General features: G+C 44.8%; 1 protein-coding gene across 5 annotated transcripts in view; it reads left to right on the plus strand.

Annotated features, from left to right (window-relative positions):
• Window positions 1-27,617, plus strand: part of CACNG5 (calcium voltage-gated channel auxiliary subunit gamma 5) — a 56,423-nt gene that overhangs the window by 16,455 nt on the left and 12,351 nt on the right. For all 5 annotated transcript variants that reach the window (XM_053301982.1, XM_053301979.1, XM_053301980.1 and 2 more), the window contains 3 exons: window positions 18,721-18,956; window positions 21,170-21,256; window positions 25,154-25,294. In XM_053301982.1, coding sequence (XP_053157957.1) covers window positions 18,749-18,956; window positions 21,170-21,256; window positions 25,154-25,294 — 436 coding nt within the window. In that variant the 5' untranslated portion in view covers window positions 18,721-18,748. The remainder of the gene's footprint in view (window positions 1-18,720; window positions 18,957-21,169; window positions 21,257-25,153; window positions 25,295-27,617) is intronic.

The raw sequence follows: 27,617 nt of genomic DNA on the forward strand, positions 1-27,617 counted from the left end.
TGAATCTACACTTTCTTTCCTCCCCCCCACCCCCGCAAAGAAATCTGACAACTACTCACATCAGAAAGAAGAGCAGGAAAGAGCAAGCTTGCCAAATGTCTGTTTTCTGGCTGGTGCCAAAGTCTTTCTCACAAGCATGGCAGATGTGTAAATGAGATTTGCAAAACCAGCTCCAACATGTACTTTGGGGAAAGAGCAGATTGTAAGAATGTCATTCCTCTTCTGTCCAGACTGCTTACGCTTAGCTCAGCCTTTGGCTTCCTCAGAGTCATCTTTTGTCACCCCTCAGGACACACATTTTTAAAGTAAATATTAAAGGTTAAAATTAAGGTTATTGCTAATTCCTGCAACACCTCTCAGTGGCATGGCAAACACAATAATAATTCATTGCTACATAACTATAAAGATAAGCAATACCTAATGTAACTCACCCCATCAGAAATCTGAAACTTCCTAGTTCCTCCAAAACTTCAAATTTTCTACATTGTCCATAGAAAGCAATGGAGAAATCAAGGATTTTAGCTGGATTTCTGGTAGCAGAAACGAAAGGTTGCAGCAAAGATAAGATTTCCTGTACTTTCTAACCCTGGTCTTATTTCATGTGAAAAACATGTTGAGGCTCTTCTCACGATCGGTGAGAAGAGCCATGAGGGGGTTTTCGAGGAGAGCGGGCTAAGCCCCCACTCTCCCCGCAGACGAGCAGTCAGTCTGCTCTGGGCGGCCGCCCACACAACTGCCGGGTCCATCATGGAGCCGGTGGGGGCTGGGGAGTTTGGGGGCCGTGCGGCCCTTGGAAGCTCCAACATGCCCTGTGTGAGTGCGCAGGGCATGCTAGAGAGACCCCCGAGCTGGGAGGCTGCTTTTCATGGAGCCGCGCCGCAGCAACTCATGATTTAAAAAAACGGGTTTGTGGAGCGCTCGCTCTGCATACCCGGTTTAAGGGGAGGGGCAGTTTGGCAGGTTAAACGCCTGGAGAACACCGGGCTCGCCTGCGAGCCTGGTGGTTCTCACGGTCCACCAAAATTGGGCTTAGCTCCCCTAGCCTGATTTCGATGGACTTTGTGAATAGCCTCATTTTTTAAAAAAAGGTTTTAAACTTTTTAAAAATGCCCTGCAAATGCTAATGCCAGTACAGTTCATTAACTCCATAATGAATAAGATGGTATAATAATGACAACATACTCATATTCAGAAATCCACAAAGACCTCAAATTCTCAAAGATCTCTTTTTTTAATGCGTAAAAACATAAAACATAGATGTCCAAAGTTAGCAAACATTTCAATGTAACACATCAGCTTCAGTGCCATACACTAGTGGTTAAAGCATGCTCTTAAATACAATAGCTAAGTATTATGACTCTGCAAACTGACAGCAAATAGCCAATCTTGTTACAAATCACATAAGGAAAAAGTAAAAATACACCCTTGCTTCAATAACCAATGAATTTCATTGCTTCTCTTATTTCCTCTTTTACATTTGTAGTTGGACAAAGCTGCTCTATATACATTTTCTCACATCTGCCTCCACAGCCAGAATAGATATCTTTGTAGTGACTATTTTATTTGCTGTCAGTTTCCTGAGTTATGTTTTAGTGCCTTAAAAAGAGGTCTTTGAGAAAACTCCATAATGAAAGTTCCGGGTGAGGGGACTGTAGGAGGGACAGTGGCTGTGAAAGGGGGTGGCTTAAGACAGTCCTATATAGGGGTGTGCACAAATCTATTTTTTGTTATTTGATTTGACCTCAAATTGAATCACAAAAATTCAAATTGATTCATCACACTAGTTGGACATTACCGGCCGGTTTGTCAATTGATTCGAAATTCACAGAAATTTGCAATTCGCCCATAGGGAACAATGGGAAACTTGAATCACCCCACTGTCCCCCATGGATAGGCTCTAGGGACACCAGTATGGGTTGAGTGGTAGGGCATGATGAGTGCTATATACCACCCAACCCACAAAAGAAACAGACAAGCGGGCAATTTAAATTCTTTTTTAAAAAACCACTTCCCCCAAACTCCATAGGATCCTATGGGGGTTTAGGGTGTGGTTTTTTTGTTTTTTGTTTTTAAAGCCTGCTTGTATAGTGCCTGTGCTGCAGTAACATCATTTACTGCACAAATGATGCAGTAAAGAGGGCACAAGTTGCTCTCTCACAATTATGACTCCGTCCTTACTTGCAAAAACTGCCACAGCACAGCAGCACCCTTAGCAGCCACTGAGCATAGCCATCAGCTCAACCAGAACAACATCAGCCACATTTTGACTGAGTACACTTTGTAATGCAGATTGAAGAGCAGACTAGAGCAGTGAGTGAAGTACAAGTTAGTTAAGGCCAGACATGGAGCTCATCACAGCAAAAGAGTTATAGCAGCAATAATATACTCAGTGCTGAGAAAAAGAAAACCACAAAATCAAACTTTCCTTCCTCCTGATGTATCCTCTTCTTGCATGCTGGCTGGTAGGGGTGTGCACAGAACCGGCTGGACCGGTTCGGTTCGAGACCGGACTTGAACCTGACCAGCCAAGTTTGGTCCGGCCCCATCAAACCCCACCCCCGGTCCGGGGGGATGTTCGCATTTTTTTAAAATTTAAGATACCTCTAGCCCCTCTGGGGGGCTTCCTGTAGGCCGCGGGGTGTGTGTGTGTCTGCGAAGGTTCCCACTTCCCCCACCAGCCTCTTAAATCACCACCGCGGCTCAGGAAAATGCTTGTTTTTGGCCCATTTGGGCCTCTGTAAGTGTGTATGGCGGCCATTTTGGCCGCCACCATGCATGTGTAAATGGCCTCTGTGAGGCCTGGCATAGCCCAGGACCTTGCAGAGGTCATTTGCACATGCACGGTGGCCACTACCCCCCCCCTGTAATTTTTTTGGTAAAAAAATGGCCACTGCACATGCGCAAATGCTCTCTGTGAGACCCTGGACCATGCCAGGCCTTGCAGAGGCCATTTACGCATGTGCAGCGGCCAAAATGGCCACCTCGCACACTTGTGGCAAAATGGCCACCGCGCGCACACCACAAACAAGCATTTTTCCCGGGCCGCGGTGGTGATTTAAGAGGCCGGTGGGGAAGGGGGAACCTTTGTGAACTGCCCTCCATGGCCTACAGGAAGCCTCTCAAAGGGGCTAGAGGTATTTCTAATTTATTTATTTTTAATTGCAGACTTGCCCGGAGGTTTGGGTCCGGTCCGGATGGAACCAGTGTGTGTGTGTGGGGGGGGGGGGTGGTTCGATCCTGAACCTCTGGACCAAACCCCTGAACCTCCGGACCGGTCTGCACATCCCTGCTGGCTGGCGCTCGCTCATGCTCTCGCTCTCTCCCGCTCCTGCTCCCTCTCTCCGAGTCCCTTTGAGTACATTTGGAAATTCCCTCCAAAAGTGTTGTGTAAATCAATTTGTGCCAAATCAACACAATGTTGTGTGAATCAGTTTGTGCCGACCTCAAATCAGCCCCTTCATTTAAGGGGATGAATCCATTGTGTAACAGAAAATATTTATACAATACTGGTAGTAAGTCAAAGTTCACATGGGGCTAGGTGGACTTAATGGAAGCATTGGATTGCTCATTTCTAGAACTAGAACTTGTTAAATATGTCATGAGTCTAAGCACAGAAATTATGTCCCAAGTGTTTTAATCTGCCATTTTGCATTTCACTGCCCTGCTTGAAGAACATGGGGAGGGGAAAACACTCTTTTTCTTCTCCTTTTTTATCTTTTAAAAATTCACTTGGTTTTCTAAATGTGTTAAAGACATTATTTGTGACACTTGCTTGAGTTTTTGCTTATTCTGAAGTTCAAAATAAGATGGGGACTTAACACTTCTGAGGGTAAAGTAAGCTGTGATTTACTGGACTAAGTATTAGGTCTTTCTTAGGCGGCCTTGTTTCAAATCCCTGTTCATTGCTGCCTGAATTCACTGTGCCTTAGGCAAGAAAACTGAAATTCTTAAGATTCTGACAGCTCATTCCCAGGAGTCCTAAGGCAGCTGTCACTGACTCTTGACACCAGAATCCGCCCCCCCACCCCGCCCCATAAAGTGGGACTGATGGTGAACTGTTGTTATACAGGGTTATTGTCAGCATACAAATATGAATGTAAAATAGGAGTATAATGCAAATGCAAAAGACCTTACTGTAAGGTCTGAAACACAATCAGCTGAGGGTAGTTTGTGGGGAGTGAAGAGTTCCCACCCCTTACCTGGCAGATGAGCAGAACCTCCAGTTGACTCTGCTAACTTACCTCACACATGAATATAGCTGCCGTGGGCTCCATATTGCTTCAGGAAGCTGGCTCCTCCAAGAACTGAGGCGGGTATCCCACAATGCATTGTACTCCCAGTAGAGAGGGAGCCCTCAGTACACAGCAGTTCTCCTCTGACTGGTCCCGATAGCCACAAAATTCTCATATGAACATGGCCACTGACTGCTGGGGACTGCTTACAATAGGGATTTCAACAGATGCCTGGCAGACGGAGGTAGAGCAGCTGCTTTTGGGGTCCTGCATCAGTAAAAATCAAGGTAAAGAAGTCCGGTTCTCCACAATTGAATGGGCTGGGTAAGCTGAAGTCCCATGGATCACACGGGTAGGAAAGGCTGGGTATCCTATATCCTGATTCTTGGCCATGCGGAAGACCTTAGTGTATAACTGCTTTGACCAGGTGTTGGAGGCAGTGATGGGCTGGATGCGGACTAGCAAACTGAGATTGAATCCAGACAAGAGGGAGGTGCTTTTGGTCAGTCGGAGAGACAAGTGGGATGAAAGGGTTCAACCAGCTCTGGATGGGTTTACACTTCCCTTGAAAGAGCAGGTGTACTTGTAGGTACTGCTGGACCCGACATGCTTTTGGGTGATTAGGTGGAGGGAGTAGCCAGGGCTGCCTTTGTACAGCTGTGGCTGGTGCTTCAGCTGTGCCCCTTTCTAAAGAAGGCAGATCTGGCCAAAGTTCCCCATGCCTTAGTTGTGTCACACCAGGGTGGATTGATTTAAATCAAGGCAACTTATATCACCAAGGGAAAACACTCAACTTAAATCAGTGATTTAAACTGAGTTTCCCATGGAGACTTTTTCATATATTTCTTAAATAATGGTGCAGATATGATCACTAAAATATGTTAATTTACTACTCAATAGAGCACTTACAATATTGAAGAGGGTATATTTAATTAAGTTTTTAGATAACTTGACTTTTACTAATTTAGGAAATAATATGTGATACCCTTAAAAAAAATGTAATGGGTACCTTTTTGATTGATTAAGTGCCGTTAAGTCAGTGTCGACTCTTAGCAACCACATAGATAGATTTTCTCCAGGATGATCTGTCTTCAGCTTGGCCTTTAAGGTCTTGCAGTGGTGCATTCATTGCTGTCATAATTGAGTACATCCACCTTGCTGCTGGTCGTCCTCTTCTTCTCTTTCCTTCAACTTTCCCCAGCATTATGGACTTCTCAGGGGAGCTGGGTCTTTGCATAATGTGTCTGGAGTATAATAGTTTGGGCCTGGTCATTTGTGCTTCAAGTGAAAATTCTGGATTGATTTGTTATATGATCCATCTGTTTGTTTTCCTGGCTGTCCATGGTATCCTCAAAAGTCTTCTCCAGCACCAAAGTTCTTAAAGGGGTTTTTTCCCCCCCTATCTTGCTTCTTCAAAGTCCAGCTTTTGCATCCATAGAGTGTCATGGGGAAAACTATTCTCTGAACAATTCTAAGCTTTGTAGGTATAGACACGTCACAGCATCTAAATATCCTTTCCAAGGCTTTCATTGCAACCCTACCAAGTGCTAGTCTGCGGTGTATTTCTTGACTGCTGGATCCCTTACTGTTGACTGTCAATCCTAAAAGGCAGAAGCTATCCACAACTTCAATGTCTTCATTATCAATTCTGTGGCTGGTTGCTGTACCTGCTGTCATTAGTTTTAAACTAAATGTCATAGTACTTAGTTAAATGTACTTGGTAGTTTTCCCATTTTTTTCCACTGTGCTCCTTGACTTTCATTATTAGAGCTTGCAGATCATCCTCATTTTTACTACCACCTGCAAGCCACCCTGCATCTCCTTCTTGCACTGCTTCTTGCACTTAACACATTTTCCTTTTTTACTGTGGGAAGATATGTTGTTACACAAGAGCAAGCCCATTTGAAATAATGGGCTTACTTTTATGTAACATTGTTGGCACAGTTTTTGCATTTGTGCAATTTGCACAGTTACGCAACTTGCATCCATGCACCATTACTGGGCTGACGTACTCTTCCATAATATGTCACCCTGTATGTTGAGTGGTAGTCAACAGTGAGAGCTAATCTGCAATGTCACAGAGGAACTTTTCAGGCATGGCCTTCTGGCTGCCACTGCCCTACTTAAAGGGTATTCACACACGTGCAACCTAACCCAAGGATTGGGTGGGAGCACAATCCATGCTTCCCCCGCCAACGCTGGAGGGGGCAGTTGCTAAAGTGGGACTGTGAGACATTAGAATTTCCATTCCAGGTTACGTGTACTTTTGAATGACTATGTCACCCATTCACTTCCACATTATTGTTGGCTGTCTGCAACCTTCTGTGGGTCTGGCACCCAAACCAGATGGTCTGTCTTTTTGGTAAACTAGCTGGCTCCGAATTGATTGGGTTGGTTTAATTTATTGGGATTGGTCATTTTTATACTGTGTTATCAACCTTATTTCAGAGACACTCTCTCTCTCTCTCTCTCTCTCTCTCTCTCTCTCTCTCTCTCTCTCTCTCTCTCTCAAATTTATATACCACCTTATTAAAAAAAAAAAGTCCCTGGGTGGTTCACAATTTAGAGCTGTCAGTGTGTTTAATGCAATTTATTTTCTTCTTTTTTCTAACTTAAAGCAGTAATACTGCAACACATCAAATTACAAAACAACACAAGAAGACAAAGTCTAATCAAAGGTAATAGCAAATAATATCAACTGTCCTTTATTTACTACTATGAATAAAATATAAACATGTCTTAAAGACTGAAATCAAAAAGCATTGCTCCAAACAAACCCTTTTAAAGGAGAATATGGCAAATCTAAAAAATGAAATGTGGTGGCACTGAGAGCTGATAAAGCCTACAAACATAGGCCAGGCTATAAAACCAAGTAATAAGGACAGCCAGGGATGCAGGGAGCATTAATCCTGGAATGTGGAAGTGGAATGATGCATCACTTAGGAATATTACAGGAAAGAAGCAATGATATTGTAGACTGTAATTCTTCTATCCCCCAGCAACCTGAGCTACACTTGACCTTGATGAAGACTAGCTTTAAATGACCAGTGGTCAAACTCAACCAGTTCCACACATGCACACACACCCTGCATCTCTTCCACTTAACTACTGGTTTTTCATTTTAGTCCCCCCCCCCCCCCCGAATTCTCTTCTGCATTGATGTTCTCTTAAAGTCTGTTTGGAAGCTTGGGTTAACACGAGCCGCTGAAGGCAAAATAGGATTGCTGGCTCAATAGAGTTTAAGCGTTTAGAATATAAACGAGAAAATTGCCCTGACAGTATGATCTATACTGCATATAAGGGGTCAGTGGACATGTTCTGTAATTGGTAGTTGCAGCACTGAGAATGCTAACTTAATGTTTCTCTTCCAGATCTATCTGTTCTGTACATCTGGAGTAGATTCACATGGGCAAAACTGAGTAATTTGACAAACAGAGGTGTGTGTGCAAAAGTGGTTTGTTGTTGTTGTTGTTGTTTTGCAGGGAGGATACCTTCTGGATAGAAGGCCAGTGCAAAAACCCAATATTGCATGTGTAAATATAGCTTTAGATAAAAATTTATCCAGCAGTAGCGATAGATTCCTCCTGATTTGCAAATCCTCTTTTCTGGACTTTATGAATGCTACTGTTAATTATGCCCCACTTTCAGACTTTTGCTGTGTTATTTCATAGGTAACTAGTATTTTTCAGCCAGTTAAAAAAACGGGCGCTAGTTGCCTTCTCCGCCCTCCCACGCCGCCTCCTCCCACCCGGCCTCCCGCCTCCCGTGGTGGGACCTCCCGTGGTGGTTTCGGGTGGGGGGCCCTCTTCCCCCCGCCCGGCTTTGGTGGCGCCGCCAGGCCTCGGCCGTGGCTCCGCTGCCACCTCGGCCAGCTTCCTCCGCCGCCTCTTCCCCCCGCCCGGCTTCAGCGGCGCGGCCAGGCCTCGGCCACAGCTCCGCCGCCGCCTTGGCCGTGCCGCATCCTTTGGCCGAGGCCGTGCCGCAGCCAGCTTCCCCCGCCGCCTCTTCCCCCCGCCCGGCTTCGCGGCGGCTGCTTCTCCTCGGCCGCCACTTCTCCTCCTCCCGCCCATCATGGTCGCCTGGTCCCGGCGGTTGTGTCTCCCTTGGCGTGTTCTGGGCATGCGCTCTGCGCATGCCCAGAACAGCCGAGGGAGATATGGACGCACGCCAGGCTTTTTATTATAGAGGATAGCTGTGGTATGCAGTAGACATCAGTGTTTTACGGATGCAGCTGCTCAGAATGTATGAGTGGCATGTAACATTTAAGAAGCAGCCTTCAAAGACAAAGATGTTACAGGCTGCCAGTAACTGAAATTATGACCATTTTGTAGCAAAGGCTTTAAGAAATGGAACTTGCAGGAGTGATTCAATGGGAAGAGTGAAATGTACATAGAGTACTTGTTTTTGTCTTAAAGGTGTGCTTTAGCTGTTTTTAAAAATCAGTCCACAGAACCAAAATTTCTCTGTGCTAGAGGAAGAAAGTGTTCTTCCTCTTCCCACACATTAACCTTCTAGCATGTTATCTTAATCATGCTAATGCAGGCAATTGTTCTTGTGCAAGATTATTTGGGCAGGATCTTTACTGCACTCACACAAAATGTTTCTTTAGCCCATGTGCCCTCCTTAACGCTGTTCTTTTGATGAGTATTCACCATGTGAATGAACTGTATAAGAAAAGGCCAGGGGTGTAGCTAGCCCGCCAGCGGCCCCTGTTTTTGGCTGCGGCGCGCACCCCGATAGCCCCGCCCCTGAATCTGACGTCACACGCAGGGGATAGCCATGCCCCCCACGTCTGATGTCAGACGTGGGGGGGGCGTGGTCTGGCTCCTGAACAGAGCCTTGAGGCTCCGTTTGGGAGAAGCAGCTTAACTGCCAAAGGGGCTGCGTGGCCCCTTCGGCAGTTAGACAAAGGCTGGTGCTGCGTTCACAGCGCAGCCCAGGAGCGGCTCTTCCCTGCAGGGAAGAGCCACTTCTGGGCTGCGTTGCAAATGCAGCACCAGTCTTAGCTCCTGAAGGGGCCTTTACAGGGAAAAGCCGCTCCTGGCTGGCGCTGCAAACGCAGCACCAGCCTTTTTTTAGCTCCCGAAGGGGCCGCACGGCCCCCGCTCGGGAGCTAAACTACCACCCCCGCGTCTGACATCAGACGTGGGGTGTGTGTCAGGGCCGCGAATGGCGGCTCCTGATTGGGCACGGCTCGGGTTCTTTGAACCCATTCGCCCAATTATAGCTACGCCCCTGGAAAAGGCCTTGTCAGCACCAGTGTGTGAGCTTTTGTTGGTTCACTTTGGAATCAACTCAGTCATTACTAGTGATGTGCACAGAACCTTAGAGGTGTGGTTTGATGCCGGTGGGGGTGCCTCTTTAAGGGAGGGGGAGGGTGTACTTACCCCTCCCACTGCTTTTCCCCTGCCGGCGCTCCGTTTTAGCAAAATCCCTGGGACGGCAGTATGCCTCCCTGCTGCCCCTTCCCCTGTTCTTGGCTGGAAGTATCACCTGTGCGGGGAAGGGGTGGCAGGGAGGTATGCTGCCACCCCATGGATTTTGCAAAAAATGGAGTGTTGGTGGGGAAAAACAGTGGGAGGAGCAAGTGCACCCTCCCCCACCCTTAAAGAGGCATCCCCGCCAGAATCAAACCTTCGAGCCGGCGCTGCCTTCGAACTGGTTCAGAGGCCTTTAGAATGGCCTCCGTACGAATTCATGCATGTCCCTAGTCATTATGAGCTTTTTTGTGAGGATTTTGGCAGGGGGGGGGGCTCATCTACTTTCTAAGAATTCTCTTCCAAATTGGGGTGTTCATGTATGTTCCCTAAAGGGGAGGAGAGCTGGTCTTGTGGTAGAGAGTATGAATTGTTCCCTTTACTAAGTATGGTCTGCCCTGGTTTGCATTTTAATGGCAGACTACATGCGTGAGCACGGCAAGATATTCCTCTTAGGGGATGGGGCCATTCTGGGAAAAGCATCTGCATGTTTGCATGCAGAAGGTTCCAAGTTTCCTCCCTGGATAGGTCTGAGAGAATCTCCTTCCTGTAACTTTGCAGAAGCCACTCTCAGTCTGGGTAGACAATACTGAGCTAGATGGACCAATGGTCTGATGTGGTATAAGGCAGCTTCCTATGAATTGTTTCCTTTGCTAAGCGGGGTCTGCTTTGGTTTGCATATGGATAGGAGGCTGCATACAAGGGCTGTAATAGATGGGGTCATTGCCCAGTGGAAGGCCATCTGCTTTTGCATGTGGGAGGTCTCTACTTCATTCCCAAGTAGGGATGTGCATGCAACCGGTTCGGAGGCCCTTTATGGGCCTCTGAACCAGTTCGAACAACCGGTGGTTCCGCTGGGTCAAAGGTGGGAGGGTGACTTTAAGGGTGGGTGAGAGTGCACTTACCCCTCCCTCCGGCGCTCCATTTGCAAAGGGTCCATTGGGGCAGCAGTGTACCTCCCTGCCACCCTGTTGCCTCATTGGACCCTACGTCAGCAGAAGTACCCAATACAGGCAGCGGGGCGGCAGGGAGGTACGCTGCCGCCATGATGGACCTTTGCAAATGGAGCACCAGAAGGAGGGGTAAGTGCACTCTCCCCCACCCTTAAAGTCAAACCCCTGCCTTTGAACTTCCCCCATTCTGTTCCGTGCACATCCCTACTCCCTAGCATCTCCAGGTAGGACTGGGATAGACTTCTGCCTGAAACCTTGGACAGCCACTGTCAGTCAGTGTAGGCAAAACTAAGCTAGATAGACCAATGGTCTGACATGGTATAAGGCAGTTTCCTATGTTCCTATGATGCCATGACATCACCTTGCCACCTGGGAACTGTAGTTCCAAGAACCAACCACTTGAAAATTTCAAGCACCACCTAGAGGACCACTTGGAAATCCAACCATGCTCCCCTCCCAAAACAAGCACACCCATACAAGAGTTTTAGATCTGAATGGGGAAGAGCAACTATTCCAAGAAAGAATTGAGAGAACTGGCCCAAATAAAGTATCAAGCAAAAGGCTGCTCTGCCAGGTGGTTTGGCCATGTAATTCATAGCAGTCGGCCTGAATGTCATCAAAGGTAGGAGGGCTGATGACTGACCACTCATGCACAGAATCTCACTTTATATTCCAAGCCAGAGAAGAACTTATGGGGAAACTGTTATTTGAGTCATAAAACAGTTGAGTATTATGAGCTGAACAAATTTGTATTCTAAGCTATTTAGCTAATTAAATACAGTTTTTTAACATTTATGATAAAAACTGAGAGAAAACTATAACACTCTAAGAAATGAAGTACTTTGTATCTATGATAAAGAGACACAATTCGTGAAACAATTGGAATACTACAATTCTAGAAATAATTCTCAAAACATTTCCAAGGCAAAAGGATTTATTTTAAATATTTTAAACTTCCATCTTTTTTGCCAACATGTTGAAAGTGAATTAAAGATACATTTTACACCCTCCTACATGAAATAATTTATATTTCTTCTCGGATAATACTGTGATTTAGTGGTTTGAATGGAACAAGCATGGCTTTGGGCAAGCTTTTCTGTGCTTCTTTTAGTGTATTAAACTGTACGTGTATGTTATGTCCTAGAAACTTTCTGCACGGTGTGCTCTATATAGCCAAGAACTTCATTAAATCAAAGAGAGTCCACAAACCAATTGACTTAGTTTCTGGCACTTAAACCAGCCCACAGCTTATTTCTATATACAATAGAAACTGTCCTCTGCCTTTCCTGCAGTACATTCCAGACCATGAAAGGTATCAGCCATGGAAGGTGGTATAAACCTATCCCAGCCATTACTTAGATTACCGTGTTTTCTCACCAATAACCCACAGGTTATCCATTTTTTTTGCAAATGGAAGAGGGGAGGCAGTGTGGGGATTTAAAAGAGGTGTGGGCTTTATAGCAAGACATTCACAGAGATTTTCTGGTTGTTGAGCACTTTTCCCTGGGGAAAAGTTGGATAATTTTTAGAGGACCCCCGGATCACACAGGCCCGAGGAGGCAGCTGAAATGCTCTCTTACCCTTCTTCCACCTGTGGGAAGCAGCAGCCCTCTCACCAGGTTTCTTCTCAGCAAGCAGCAAGTGCGGGGAGTCGAGTTTACAGTCACTAGCAGGGGAATGTGCAGGGGAGCATCTGGTTGCGGGCTTTCTAACTGACTGATAAGAGAAGCTACTGAGCTTTGGGCTCTAGGCAAATGTGGGCTCCTGCTGTGGGTGGGGACTACGCACAAAAATTCAGTAATAGGAAAGAAAGGATATTGCCCGAAGAGCAAAACAGCATTGGCTAGCCTTGCTTTGCTTGATAGACATAGGTTCTTGCATCAGCTGTGTGATTGGTAGTTGCAGTTTGTGTCATATCGAGATTCAGGACAACCATTGCAAGTTCCTAAGATTTGCTATACAAAATGTAGCGTTGCAATACAGAGTTCTGCCCTTCGGCTTATCAGCAGTGCCGAGAATCAAGTGTATGTCAGTGATCATCGCCTATTTGCGAATGTGAGAGATCGCTGTTTCTCCATACCTAGATGATTGGCTGTTAGTACACTGCAACAGATCCAAATTGGAATCTCAGATCCAATTCACCCTGCAAGTCCTGCAAGACTTGGGAGGTCAAGTCAATTGGACCAAGTTCAAACTTCAACCGGCCAGATCAATAGAATTCATAGGGGCCGTGTTGGATACTCAAACAAAATGGGCCTATTTACCTCTTGACAGGTACCACATCTGTGCCCTTGTACGCTGCTTCAAAGATCACCCCCAGCAACGAGCCAATCAGATCCAGAGGCTGCTGGGTCTTATGGCGTCCACAGTTCTCTACAAATCCACAGTTCTCTACACTCATTTGCAAATGTGCTCTCTTCAGCTGTGGTACCTGTGATCGTTCCGCCCGAACATCGACAGCCAAGCGATGCTCCTGGACATCCCTCCATGAGTTCTAAGATCTCTGACATGGTGGGGAAAGACAGCGAACCTTCTGAGCGGTGTTGCCTTCGATTCCCCTACCCCAACGCTGTCTGTCACGACAGGCGCTTCCTTCTTGGGTTGGGGAGCCCATTGCGGGACACATTGAGTACAAGGTCTGTGGACAGTACAGCAACGACATATGCACATCAATTTCTTAGAGTTGGTGGCAGCTTACCTGGCGCTCAAGTCTTTCACTCCCTTGATTCAAGGCACAATTGTGCAGTTACTAATGGACAATACTATGGTGATCGCCTATGTAAACTGACTGGTTGGCACAGTGTTGCGCTCTCTGTGTGCTCTGAGCACCCAGTTGTAGAGTTGGTGCATATCCAAGAATGTCTTCCTAGCTGCTCTCCACATCAAGGGACTGCAAAACGTCTTGGTGGATGACCTCAGCAGGACTTTCGGAAACCAACAGCATCACGAATGGGTACTGAAACAATCATGCCTAGACCGCCTGATGGAAAGATGGGGTGTTCCTCAGGTGGATGTCTTTGCTTTGACCACAAACAAGAAATTTCTGCAATATTGTTCCAGAGCGGGCATTGTACATGGATCGGAAAACCCTTCTTTACATGTTTACCCCTCAACCCCTGATTAATAGAGTAGTGAGCAAACTCATTCAGGACAATGCATGAGCTATTTGGGTGGCACCATGGTGGCCTTGCCAACCGTGGTTTGTGTCGCTTCTCAGACTGACAGGACACAATTATTGCCACCTCCCTCTGGACCCCAATCTACTGTTAAGAGACTGGGGAAATATTACACCCATCTCTGCGGACCTTACAACTCACGGCATGGAAGGTTGGCTATTAAAAAAATATCCTTTTGTACTCTCGTAGAGCTTCCACCAGGAGAAGCTATGTGAACAAATGGAAGCACTTTGTTTTTTATGCAAAATAACATGGTTTCCACCCGTTCAAGTCCTCTACTGCTCAAGTCTTGTTATATTTAACCAGCCTGAAAGAAGCAGGCCTGGCTAATGTGTCCCTATGGGTCCACCTGGCCGCTATTTCATCAAAACATAACGGCTGGCAAGATCATTCTGTCTTCTCACATCCAATGTGCAAGAAGTTTTTGTGGGGCATTAATAATCTTTACCCCCCAATACGACACCCAACCGAACAATGGATCCTATCTCTGGTTTTGGCCTCCCTGATGGAACCTCCGTTTGAGGCACTTTCTGAGGCAAGCCTACGTTACTTGACGCTCAAGACCATTTTCCTAATCGCTATCACTACTGCCCGGCATGTAAGCGAACTAACTGCCTTAAGGGCAGACGCGCCTTTTACTCAATTCTATCCTAATAAAGTAGTCATGCGTACTGACCCAGCATTCTTGCCGAAGGTCGTAACAGACTTCCATTTGAATCAGAACATCCCTCCCTTTTTCAAGAGCCAGAATTGCAATTAGAGAAAGCACTGCACTCTCTAGATGTGAGAAGATGCCTTCTGTGTTATCTAAAGGGGACAGAACGTATTAGACGAGCCAAAATGCTCTTTGAATAAGACAAAGGCAAGAATAAGACCCTGTATGTGTCTAGACAAAGACTCTCACACTGGTTGGTGGAGCTCATTTTCTTAACGTATAAGTTACAGAATCAACAGCCTCCCAGACTGTAAAGGCACACTCCACGAGGGTGTATGCTACTTCCGCTGCGCATTCATCTGGTCTCCGCTTTAAGGACATATGTGCTGCTGCCACATGGTCTACACACTTATCTTTCATTAAATACTACGCCATAGACTTACATATGGCGGCGGAGGCCAACTTCGGAAGAGAGGTACTCAAGAGAATCCTTCAGTAGTGGGTGAAATGGCTGCACCCTCTGTCATGGAGATAAAGCTGGCTAGTCACCCATTCTCATGATAACGGATCACTTCCAGATAATCAGATTGCTTACCTGTAACTTATGATCTGGAGGTGATCCGTTGTCAGTCATGAAACCCACCCATACCTCCCTGCTGCAGCATTCTAAGAACAAGACTGACTTACCTATTTGATCAGTGAATCCCACAACATGTGGGCCGTCTATCATCAGATGGATCTTCAAGAAACTGAGACAAAATGATGCCCGACTTGAGAAAAGGAAGGCACTGAGCACATGCACGGCAGGGAGGGGTGCCAAAGAAGATCCAGTTAATCCATCAGAGAGGGCCCTGCACAGGAGCAGTAACCCATTCTCATGACTGACAATGGATCACCTCCAGATCATAAGTTAAAAGTAAGCAACCTGTCTTTTTTAATCTTTTAAATGATTTTAATTGTAAACCACCCAGAGATGCAAGTTTTGGGTGGTATGGAAATATTTTAAATAAACAAACAAACTGGATCACCTTTATCCTCAAGCCTGTTGACACTCTCAAAGAGCTCCAAAAGGTTAGTGAGGCAAGATTTGCCCTTCCGAAAGCCATGCTTGTTCTCCTTCAGCAAGGCCTATTCTTCTGTGTGTTTAACAACTTTGTATGCTTTCCATCAGTTTTCCTGGCACCAAAGTTAAGCTGACCGCTCTATAATTTTGGATCTCTTTTTGAAAATTGGAGTTAAATTAGCTGATTTCCTGTCCTCTGGTATAGAGCCTGACTGTAGAGACAAGTTATATTTTTTCTAGGACACCAGCAATTTCACATTTGAGTTCCTTCAGAACTCTTGGGTGGATCCAGCTGGCCCTAGTGACTTGTTAACTTTTAGTTTTTCAAGACAGTTTAGAACGTTTTCCCTTGTCGCCTCAAATCAGCCCAGTTCTTCAGCCGCTAAACCTGAAAAGCTAAATTCCAGAGGGGGTATATGGTCAGTGTCCTCCACCATGAAGACAGATGCAAATAACTCATTCAGCTTGTTTGCAGTTTTCTTATCGTCCTTAATAATCCCTTTCACACCCTCATTGCCACACCTTTATTTATTTACGAGCCACCTCACTGCTTCATTCAGGTCTGTCATGTACCAAAATAGATCCACCAGTTTTGTGGATCTCTGTATTCAGGGCATTTAGTCCAGATGAATGCACTGACTTTGAAAACTTCATACATAGGCAGGAATTTCAATATAGTGCTTTCTGATTTGAGGCGAGCCTTGCATTGTCAGCCTCAGTTTTAATTTCAACAGTTTCTGGAGGTGAAGACAAAGTTCAGAACATTGTTGATACTGTTTAGACTGACTTTGATAGCAAGCCCAATGGGGAGGGCCTGTCCTTTTTGTGCATTTTGTATAGTACGTTGTGGCCAGTTCCTATTAAGGACAGTAATGTTGTGTACGGGCACAGGAAGGACAGGGAAGCAGTTCAGAGACTGCACGTCACGCAGACCTGAACATCAAATTTTTCTGTTCTTGTCCCTGAACTATTGCCAAAATGCACTAGTTGACTGGAAGCTACATGACAGCTCTAGGATGGAGATAGATACACACACACACACACACACACACACACACACATATATATCCAATTGCTGGTGGAAGAGGGTGGTTTTAATTTTCCCCACTTCCAAGGTTATCACTGGGCTTTTCTTCTATCTTCAACATTGAGATGGAAAGCTGAGCCCCAAATTTTGAATACCCCATGGGCACGACTGGAGAGTTACTATTTAGCTCCACTATCTGCTTATCAGGTATTGGGTTCGTTATTTATTCGCTCTTCTGGTAAACTACCAGCAGTTCAGGCAGCTGGACGTATATGGAGGAGTTTAGGCCTTAAGTATGGTTTTGATCCTTTTCAGCACACAAAGCTTACATTATGGATGAACCCGGATTTGAAGATTGGGCAGAAACCTTTCTATTGGGCCAATTGGGCAACTTCTAATAGTATTACTTTAGATCATTTAATTACCTCAGAAGAGGTTTTTAAATATGTTGATGCTTTGAGAAATGAATTTAACATCCCTTCGAACGCCAGTTGGCAATATATACAATTAAGGCACCTTTTACCACAGTTATTTGGACATGATGCACTTGCTGCTTCAGAAACTCCATCATTAATACTGGATTTGGAACATCTACCAGAACAAGCTAAACCTACAGTTTCATTTTATTTAAAACTTAAAGAGAAAGAGAAAGTTGATATTGATTATATTCGTGTGTTATGGAATCAGGATCTTGAATATACCATTACGGTAGACCAATGGTTAATAGCATTAAGGATAATGAAGCGAGCATATATAGATCTTAAATTGCGACTTGTTAAGCAAAAACCTTTGTTTCGCTCTTACTGGACTCTCCAGAGGATGTTCAGAAAGGGCTGCGTTCAGAACGCTGTTTGCTGGAGATGTAATATTTATGATGGGACATTGTCATATATGGTTTGGTCATGCCCAATTATAGCATCTTTTTGGGACGAAGTCCATACAATTGTAAATAAGACACTGCAATTATCATTGTGTTTTAAAGATAGCTATGTTCTCCTGGGATATATTCCCAGGATATGGAACTTATCAACAACTATAGACTCTTCGCGCTTGGGGAGTGGCCAAAGATTATAATTCAGCATTGGAAAAGAAGATTTACTCCGAAACTTCAGCTTTGGACTACTGAAATGTGTTCATTATCCACATTTGAATTAGGTTTTTTTTTCCCCATTTAGGCAAAGAAGAAGAGTTTCAAGCGATATGGTCCAAATTTAATGAATTATATGTGCTTTAAAAAGCGATTACATATATATACATTGTTTGTCAGTTTTTTCTTTCCCTTTCTTTTCTTTTTTTCTTCTCTCTTTTTCTTCTAAAACTTTATATGAAAGTGTTTCATTCTTGGGAGTGTCTTGGACTATAATGTTTGTTCTTTAAAATAAAATGTTTTTTTAAAAAAATCTCCTATGAATGGAAAGTGAGGCAGAGCCATTCAGCTTTGCTCCACTTGGCAGATCACAAGCCCTAGAGATCACTTCCTATTCTAAATGAGAAGCCCTGCTTGAAACCAGTGCTGCTCTCCTAGAACTACATTTCAGTCCATTCTTGGCTCTGCCTTGGCTGTGTCTTGTCTCCATTAGAGCAAAGCAAACTGGAGCAAGAAGACCCAGCAACACTGATAGCAATAGCAATAGCACTTACATTTATATACCGCTCTATAGCCGGAGCTCTCTAAGCGGTTTACAATGATTTTAGCATATTGCCCCCCAACATTCTGGGTACTCATTTTACCGACCTCGGAAGGATGGAAGGCTGAGTCAACCTTGATGCCTGGTGATTCTCAGTTGGTGATGCTTCTGGTACCAGGGGATGGGGGCTATTTTCATGCACTGGTACACATTAATATCTGCTCCAGTCAGCTGATGTGTCAGACTGTCCCATGTGCAACAAATATAAAAACAATCTTCTACAAGGGATAGAAATAGTCTTCCACTTTCAGGAAAATCCATGACCACCCCTCATGTCTAGCTGTGAAGGAACGTAACAAAAGAGTGATACTTGTCTTTTTCAGTGTATCGGGGGATTATCTGCTGTTTCCCCAGTGATCTAGTTGAGAGAAGATTCTGTTTTGTGCAGTATAGAAAACTCTCTCCCTCCACCCAGAATCTCTGCTAATGGCTTCACATATCTATTTCAGGAGTTCTCTTTTGTCCTATCGGACCCTGATGCTTTTGGGAATGAGCACTTGTGGCAGAAAGGCCCTGACTCTGCTCAGCAGTGTGTTTGCTGTTTGTGGTTTGGGGCTCCTGGGAATTGCTGTGAGCACTGACTACTGGCTGTATCTGGAGGAAGGGATCATCCTGCCTCAAAACCAGAGCGCTGAAATCAAGATGTCTCTGCATTCTGGCCTCTGGAGGGTTTGCTTTTTGGCAGGTATGGTACTTCATGTTAAAAGAAACTTTGGTCTGTTTTATACTGTTGCTAATAATACCTAATTATTAATATTAATATTGTGGTGTTTTCCTCTGGTTCCTTTAGGGGTTTTCAGCATATCTTTGGTTGCCCCACCCCATCGACTCAGTAAGAGGGAGGAGGTTTTTTTCATCCACCGTCCTTCCTTATGGGGTTTTGCTCTTTGGCTAGCTTCTCTCTAGACACCTGAGCCTTTGCCATCCATCTTGCTTTCACTCTCTTCCTCAGTCAAGCCCCAACTGCCTTGAAATACAAGCCAGCATTGCTGGTGAGTGCACGCCTGTGCACTGGAAAACTCAGGGGAGATTGTGAGCTCTCTCAATAGCTCATCCTCCAAGGGAACTGCTTCTTTCAATCCATTAGCCGAAGACTGAGATTGGGTGCAGTATCAGGATCAGGCCGCTATTTACCCCCACCCCATTGCCTCCTAGCTACCTTAGCTGCTTCAATACTCTGGGGATGTAGGGTAGGGCCTTTGACTCCCAACATAACTATTCCTGTTAATTATGTAGCATAACTAAGTCCATAAATAATTAATTGCCGTGATCTATCCATATCAGGCAAAGACCATGACTAACATACTACACAAGAGCACATCAGCCCAGTAACGTTGCATGCACACAACTTGCAAAATTGCACAATGGTGTTACGCAGAATATTTCCAATGGGTTTACTTTTGTACAACATAATTTACACAATTTGCTTAACTTGTGCTTAAACAATGGGCAGCATCCAGAGTAATTAGTCATGACTAAGCTCCAAAAATCAAAGAGAGAAGTTAGTAATGACTGACTGTAGTCCCATTAATTTCAATGGAAGTTCATCATGACTAACTAGTATTGATGCTGTCCATTTTTTTAATTGTTAGCTGTTCCAAGAGTAGAAATATTAAAGGATGGGATATCGTTTTTAACTAACTAATCAAAATACGTTGTACAAATAAGTCTCCATAGAAGAACAGCTCACATTATGAAGTACTGTTCATATTCTGGTTCTTGCCCATATCTAGGAAACAAGAAGCCTGCTATTTGTGTAGATCAGTTTTGGCCAACATCAACTGAGCTATGTGGATAAGCTTTTGAGGAAGCTGAGCTGTGTGGATCAGCTCTGGAGGAAGAAACAAGGCTGAGCTGGGGCACTTCTCTAGTCATGTCTTCTATCATGATCTAGGCCTTTCCTTAATAGTACTTGCTCATTGTAACTGGGTGCACTTCAAACATTTTATGCTTCACAACTTGAGGCTGTTCTCATGCACAGCCTAATCCAGGCTACGGAAGCCCTGCCTGGGTTTGGGTGCACGTGAGTACTGCCGGGATCGATCTCGGCGGTGCTGCAACACTAAACGCAACTTTCTGCCCCGGCTTTTAACCAAAGTTAAGGGTGCAAGTGTACCCTTAACCCTGGCTAACTGCTCATGTGACTGCTCTGGCTGCTTGTAGCCCAAGTGGACACAGACAGGCACCTAGAGCATCTGTCTCCTGTCTAGAGCACCTAGAGCGCCTGTCTGATTCTGTCAGTGCACTGTACTCATCTCACAGTGCATTGTGGGATCAGGCAAGCCAGAGATCATCTCGGGGAAAGGTAAGTGCAGTGCCATGTTCCTCCTCATCCACCCTCCCTGCCTCCGGTCATGTGAATACCTTCTTGAGCTGTAAGATCTGCAGATGGAATCCCATCTGCATATATTTGCCTGGTGGAATTCACACAAAGATTTGATTCACACAATCAAAATCATGAATTTCTGGTGGAATTCACACAAAGACCTGGAGCATGAGGTGTTATCTTTCTTGGCTAACAAAAGAATTACTCAGGAAATTTCCTAATGTTGGTTCTTGTAGGTAAGAAAAGTTGCTTTTTGGAATAGTAGCCTAGTTCTTATGTTCATCTTGTTGCTTTCACAAACAATGGTAATGCTGTAGTGATGAAACTTGCATGTTTCTATGCAATGTGGAAAATCACTTAATGGCACCTCCTTAATTTGTTCCTGTGAGGTTTTAAGAGGCACGTGTTTGAATAAAATATTTAGGAGCTAAGCAGACATCTCTATGAAACACTGGATATAAGCAGTTGTTTAAAAGCTCCAGAAGCCATTGGAATGAGAGAGAAAAGGTGTGTGCTTAATTAAAGCAATCAGTTTATCTAAGAAAGTATAAAGCACGTTTATCCTTTTACAGGTGAAGAACGCGGGAGGTGTTTCACCATAGAGTATGTCATGCCAATGAATGTCCAACTGACATCTGAATCAACAGTCAATGTTTTAAGTAAGTTGTTTCTGTTGTGTGGATTGGGGAGTATGAGTATCTACTACAGCATTTGCTTTTCACGGATTAGGAAAGAGATAACATGCTTTATCTAATCTAACAAAGAGATTAGTCAATTGATTAGTCTGATCAATACTTTAAGGCTAGTCACACAAGTGACTGTACCTGGGATTGCTTACCAGGGTAGGGTTGCTTGTGTCATGTGCCAGGATTGAAGCCGTTCCCAGTGCTGACCCACCAGGGAGCCCAGGAATTTCCCTCAGGCTATTACCCAGGTAGAAGGGCGCAAGTGTGGCCTTCTACCCAGGTCCCCAGTTGTATGTGTGCACTCAACAGAGGGAGAATCCCACAATGCATGGCACTCCTGGTGTTGTGCATTGAGGGATGCCGAAGGACTGCCTCCTCCGGCTCCTTGATCTGCTGTTCACTGCGGCACGGCTCATGTGCTGCGTGAGTGGCAGAGCCACTGTTACCGGTTGTGTGAACAACCTTTTTTGTGTGTGGAAGGAGAGATGCTTTTTCTCCAAAAGAAAACAAAAAACAAAAAGCATTCCATTCCAATGGTCCTGCTGCCCCTGAGAACTGCTTGCAGTGGTGTAATAGCATTATGCAATCATAAAAGGTAGACTACAAAAATGATACTGCATTAAACAAGAAAGAACCTAGCAGTGTGAAAGACACTCTCCAACATCCATGGCATCTCTTCCACTACCACCTTCCAGGCATGGAATGATGTCCCTACATTAGCCATGCATGGGAAGAACCAAGAATCTGTGTGATGAAAACAAGACGTATGCAAGCTACATGCACATGAAAGAGGAGAACACAACAGGCAGCTCACAGGTGCCAGAACCAGGAACCACTGATAGTTCAGTGAGGAAAAATATTGCTGTGAGGGTTTATGTTGAAGTGATCAACGCTTGATGAAGCTTGCTCTTTGGGTGGTCTGCCAGCAACCCAAATTTGAGGTGAAATTTGTAAGGCTCTACCAGAATCTGCCTCCAAGGGACTCTAACTCATATTTTGAGGTTCTTACTGTACCACATATGTTTAGTGAATCAAAACTCAAAATGTTAGAATTTATTGTTCCTGAGGTACACTTTTGGATTTTTGCAAGTTGGATAAGGAGAGATTCCTGTTCCCTTTTCTGTCTTCATGGAAGTAAATCTGAAAATAAATTAATCTCCCTTGAAAACGCACCTCAGCATTTTTATTTGCTCAGTTGTGAAATATGCAATTGTGCATATTTTTTAAAGATTAAAAACCCCATGCGTTTGTACTCTTAAAAATTTGAAATTCTATTGTTATTTCTTTATCCCTGTGCCCTGTATTCAGAAGGCTCAGTTCATTTAACAGTCTGAAATCTGGAAGTCCTCCTGGAGTTGAATCAGAGCAGAACCAAAGAGATGTCAAAATCTTGAAAAGGTTGTGGAATGGAAGTGAGGAAATCCACGTACTAGGAAATCCTAGTAATCTCCCAGAAGTCCAGCCTATGGCGTACTTCCCCCACTGAGGAATTCCAGGAACCACAATCTGGTTAGAACAAGCCAGAATTTACTGGGATTGGATCTCTTGACTAATTCTTGCTTGTTCTAAACCACCAACAGAAGTAAAAAAAAATCTCCCTCCCCTCATGCACAAAGGGGAAGGGGGAACATGTTAGGGATGTGCATGGAACCGGTCCAGAGGCCCTTTACGGACCTCCAAACTGGTTCAAAGAACCGATGGTTCCGCCAGTCCGGTGCCGGTGGGAGTGGCTCTTTAAGGGCAGAAGAGGGTGCACTTACCCCTCCCACCGCTTTCCCCCCACCGGCGCTCTGTTATTTCGCCAAAATGCATGGGGCGGCAGCATAACTCCCTGCCGCCCCTTCCCCTGTTGTTGGTCAGAAAGAAGGAAGTACTGTATGTGCGTGTGCCTGCTCTTGCACGCCCACTGCGCACGTCACACACGCAACGTATGTGCAACAGCTGCAGTGGGCACATGCACGCAAGAGCGGGCGCACGTGCACACAGTACTTCCTTATTTCTGGCCAACAATGGGGGAAGGGGCGGCAGGGAGTTATGCTGCCACCCTATGCATTTTGGCAAATTAACGGAGTGCTGGTGGGGGGAAGCGGCGGGAGGGGTAAGTGCACCCTCCCCCATCCTTAAAGAGCCACCCCCACGGGCCCGGACCGCAGCTCCATGGATCCGTGCACATCCCTACAACATGTGAGCCCAAGACTTGCACTCATCACACTAATCCATGATTAAACCAGGGTTAAATATAGCATTTGAATCAGGGCCAGAGTGTTTGGACTCAAGAGTTTTGGTCTGGCACAGTGGCAGTTCTCTTGCTCTTATGTTCTCTTACCTTCCAAATTAGAAAAGCTATTTTGTTAAATCCAAAATTTCACATTTGCATTGTCAGTTTTTCAGTACCCTTTTGTCATTGTCTAGATATTTTATTTTCTGCACTATCAGGGACTATCTCTTAAAAAATAAAACCAACAAACAACCCCCTTCAAATTTTCCTCTAGAAATGCATGTTGGCAAAAATATTTGAAACCAGTTTTTAATAGGAATTGGCATAGGCTTTTTACCCCACTTCTTAAAATCTTCTGTTGCTATAGTAATCTGCAACTCTATTTCTGGAATGGATGGTTTTATACTTTTTCCCCAGCAGTGAGAATAAATCAGTAAATAATTTGCAGCAATTAATATTGCATTATATCACCACATCTATTATCCTTCACACAGACTGGCGTGGTAGAGGTCGGAGTACCACAGTTTTCAAAGTGCTTCCTTTGCTTTTTGGCACTTAGGCACCTTGCTAAATGGGTGACATTTTGGTATAAACAAAGAAAGAGTGTTCATTCAGGGATGCCGCAGGAGAATACAGTGTGATATGTTCATGTGGCCTCCCAAGTTTCATAAAATAAGATGCTTTTAATAAAAACAGAGTAAGAAAACAAATGGTATATCATGAAATGGTATATCTATTCAGTTTTAAACAAGCAAATTCGTTTTGTGTTCATATATGGCCCGATTCCGATTTAAGGTGGAGGCAGGATTGAATCCTGGCTTTCTGTGACACCGCTTAGCCTCAGGCATGTGCACTCCCTGCTCCCCTTCATGTGTGAGGAAAAGATGGATTTTACTTCTGATATCTCATTGCATCAGACCTGGGCAATCCTGCCATATACTAGCCAGAGTGTCAAAATCAATCAGGAACTGAAACTGGGATACAATCCCAAAATTAAAATAGCTGGAATAAAATCCTGGAAGCTGGAATAAAATCAAAACTATTAAGGTATAATGCCAAAATTAAAACAGGGCAAAACTAAAGAAACATGGAGGCTGTTCTCACACGTGGCCTAACCCAGGCTAGGGAATCCCAGCCTGGGTTTGGCTGCACACAAGAACCACAGAGATCAAGCCCAATCCTGGCAGTTCCATACTGCCAAACCTGGCTTTCTGCCCCAGGTTTTAATTAGGGTTAAGGATGCAAGTGCACCCTTAACTCCAGCTAACTGCTTGTGTAGCCACCCAAGCTGCTTGCAGCCTGAGTGGACACAGAGATGGGTGCCTAGATCACCTGTCTCCAAGGGGTTCTCACGCTTGTTGCGTGGTGCATTGTGGGATACCTGATGCCACGCAACTCCCAGGATTGCTGCACATGTGAACTTCTGAGCCACGTGGCTTGGGTAAGCCAGCGATTGTCTGGGGGGAAGGTAAGTTCAGGACAGCCTTCCGCTGTGTCTGCATGCCCTCCCTGCCTCCAGTCGTGTGAATAGATTTATGAACTACAGATCTGGCTCCATGAGATATTGTTGTACTCATGTAGTTACTTTATCAAGTTATACAGAGAGAGATTCACTCTTTTCATATCATTTTCCCTTGTATTACCTTTTTTAGAGATGATTCGTTCTGCCACTCCATTCCCATTGGTGAGCCTCTTCTTTATGTTTATTGGATTCATTCTGAACAACATTGGACATATCCGGCCCCACAGAACCATCCTGGCCTTTGTGTCTGGAATCTTCTTCATTCTCTCCGGTGAGTTTTAAAATGGTAGAACTTTGATTTACGTTTGACAGCTCATCAGTCTGGAATTCAAACCCTTCCGGTTCACATTTGAAAAGAATAATTCCATGTAAAATAACCAGGAAAACAAGTTCCATATTTTTGGTTAGAAATGCCATGGTGCGTACGTTCTAAAAAGTTGTTTAAAGGTGGAGGTGCAACAGCACATCAGGGCAAGAGGCTCCACGTGGCCAAGAGGCAGCTGTCGCCAGAGGAGAAGCAGTAGGCAACGGCAGCGGCGGAGGATAGCAACAGGGCAGCTGGGCCTTCCTGGCCCCGGATTTGCTTGTTTCCTTTCCCCATTTTTCATGGCCATTTGGGCTCCATATGGGGACATTTTGGCCCCTTGCTCTCTCCCCCAAAGGGGTTTGCTCAGGTGGGGACAGCCAGGTTGGGCTTGTGGCGCTTTTAGAAGCTGCACCCCAGTGCAAATGGCTAGGTTTAGCTCATGCAGCATCTCTACCGGAAAATACAGTATGTGGACACTCTGCCCTACATTGAGGCCATCTGTCTGGTTCCTGAAATGTGGTGCCATGTTCTTGCATTAAACTCAGTATTCTAATTCAAAGTGTTAAACAATGAGTTCTCTGGACCTCGGATAACATATTTATATGCATGCTATATCCATTTAAATTTTTCTTTTCATTTTATGAATTCTGTTTTTAAATATAGGATAAATGGACAGCAAAGTAGACTCTTGGCACTGAATTCAAGTTGAATTTGTGTGCAGCTTTAGCAAGCCAACTGATGCTGCTTTTATATCTGTCTTTTGTATGTGGTGCACTCCAGTGCGCACAATGCAGGTGTGTGTCCAAAGTAGTAATGTCCATAATGCACCTAACTGTGGTTCCTGGAAATTACCTCTTTAGAAACCATAGAAGAACAAAAAGGGGATGGACTTTAGTGTGGTAAAGGTATATGCAAATCCGTTGCTCCGGTGAAGTTGGGTTTTTGTTTTGTTTTTTGGACACATGGGATAGCAAGCAGAGACAATTTAGCAGATGGGATCCTAGAAGAAGGAGGCAGTGCACTTTCTTTTTTGTGGGTTCAACCTCCCACTTCTGGGGAGGAGAGGTGTTGTGCCTGCATGTGTGTTACGGATTCATGTGGGGATGTTTGTGCATTGCATAAATGTGTTTATATGCATAAATTCAGCATTATGACGAATTAGATAGCTATCCCTCAAATGTAAAAGGATGGGTTCCCAATCCTAGTCCAGTACTCTAACCTCTATACCACACTGGCTTCCCCCTGGAACCACACCAGGGGTTTCAGGCAGCAGTGCAGCAGGATTTATTGAATGATCACACTGCTACACAGGATACTCTTGAGGCACACTCAGACTACACTATGCAGTGTAGTCTCACTTGTGGCCCCTCATCTCATTTCCCAACATCTTAAACCATGCCTTCAGTTATTTGTTTATTTGCTTACTTGAATAGCCCACTCCATCCCAAAGGCTTGGGGCAGGGCATAAAGCGAAAACTGGCAAAACATAATAAGACTTCACTTAATTCAATTAAATGTCTCCACCTTCACCTAAATTAACTCTGTCTCTCCAAAACTGGCCAAAAATAGGTAGATCTTACAAAGTTTCTAAAAAGCACTCAGGCTTGGACTTTAGAGAAGGAGGATGCTCCATAACTGGGGGGCCCAGCAGCCACCAAGCTCTGTGCAGCTCTGGACACAGTGGCTGACATCCAGAACAGCCTTCTGATAGCGGGAAAGAAAGGTGTGCCAGTGTAAGGAAGAACTCTGCCACTACTGCTCTGGCCATGCAGCTTTGGGCTGCATTTTGAATGCATGATTTGCTATGGCTCCTGACATCTGAAAATGTGCCCCTGAGGGCTGAATGACCACCAGGCACACAGTTTTGGGTAACAGGGTACTCCCGGAGTCAGAGAAAAGAACCAAATTTCACTCCCCCCTCTTGTGCACCCAAGGCGCTGCAGTTTTAGCACAACTAGGAAAGCTCTCCCTTGCGCTGGAACATCTTCTGTTCCCACTACAGGAAGGCTGCTCTGGATCTCAGCCAGTTCTTTAACCAGCTGAGTGGTTGCATCTTAGGGTGACTTGCGTTAATGGAGGAGATTGGGAATTTAAAAATAAGTGAACATATTTCAGTTTCAGAGAAACCAATGTTTTATTCATATTATTAAGAGAGTGTTAAACCAGCAGCTGTGACTGCAGCTTAAAAGCTTTCACTTACATAGAGTACTTGTAGTTCAGAAGAACCGTGTCTAAGAACATAAATACATTGCTTAATTCAGTGAGAAAAGCTCATTTCCCTGGGACT

Source organism: Hemicordylus capensis, chromosome 2 (assembly GCF_027244095.1).
Source record: "Hemicordylus capensis ecotype Gifberg chromosome 2, rHemCap1.1.pri, whole genome shotgun sequence".
NCBI classification, from domain to species: domain Eukaryota; kingdom Metazoa; phylum Chordata; class Lepidosauria; order Squamata; family Cordylidae; genus Hemicordylus; species Hemicordylus capensis.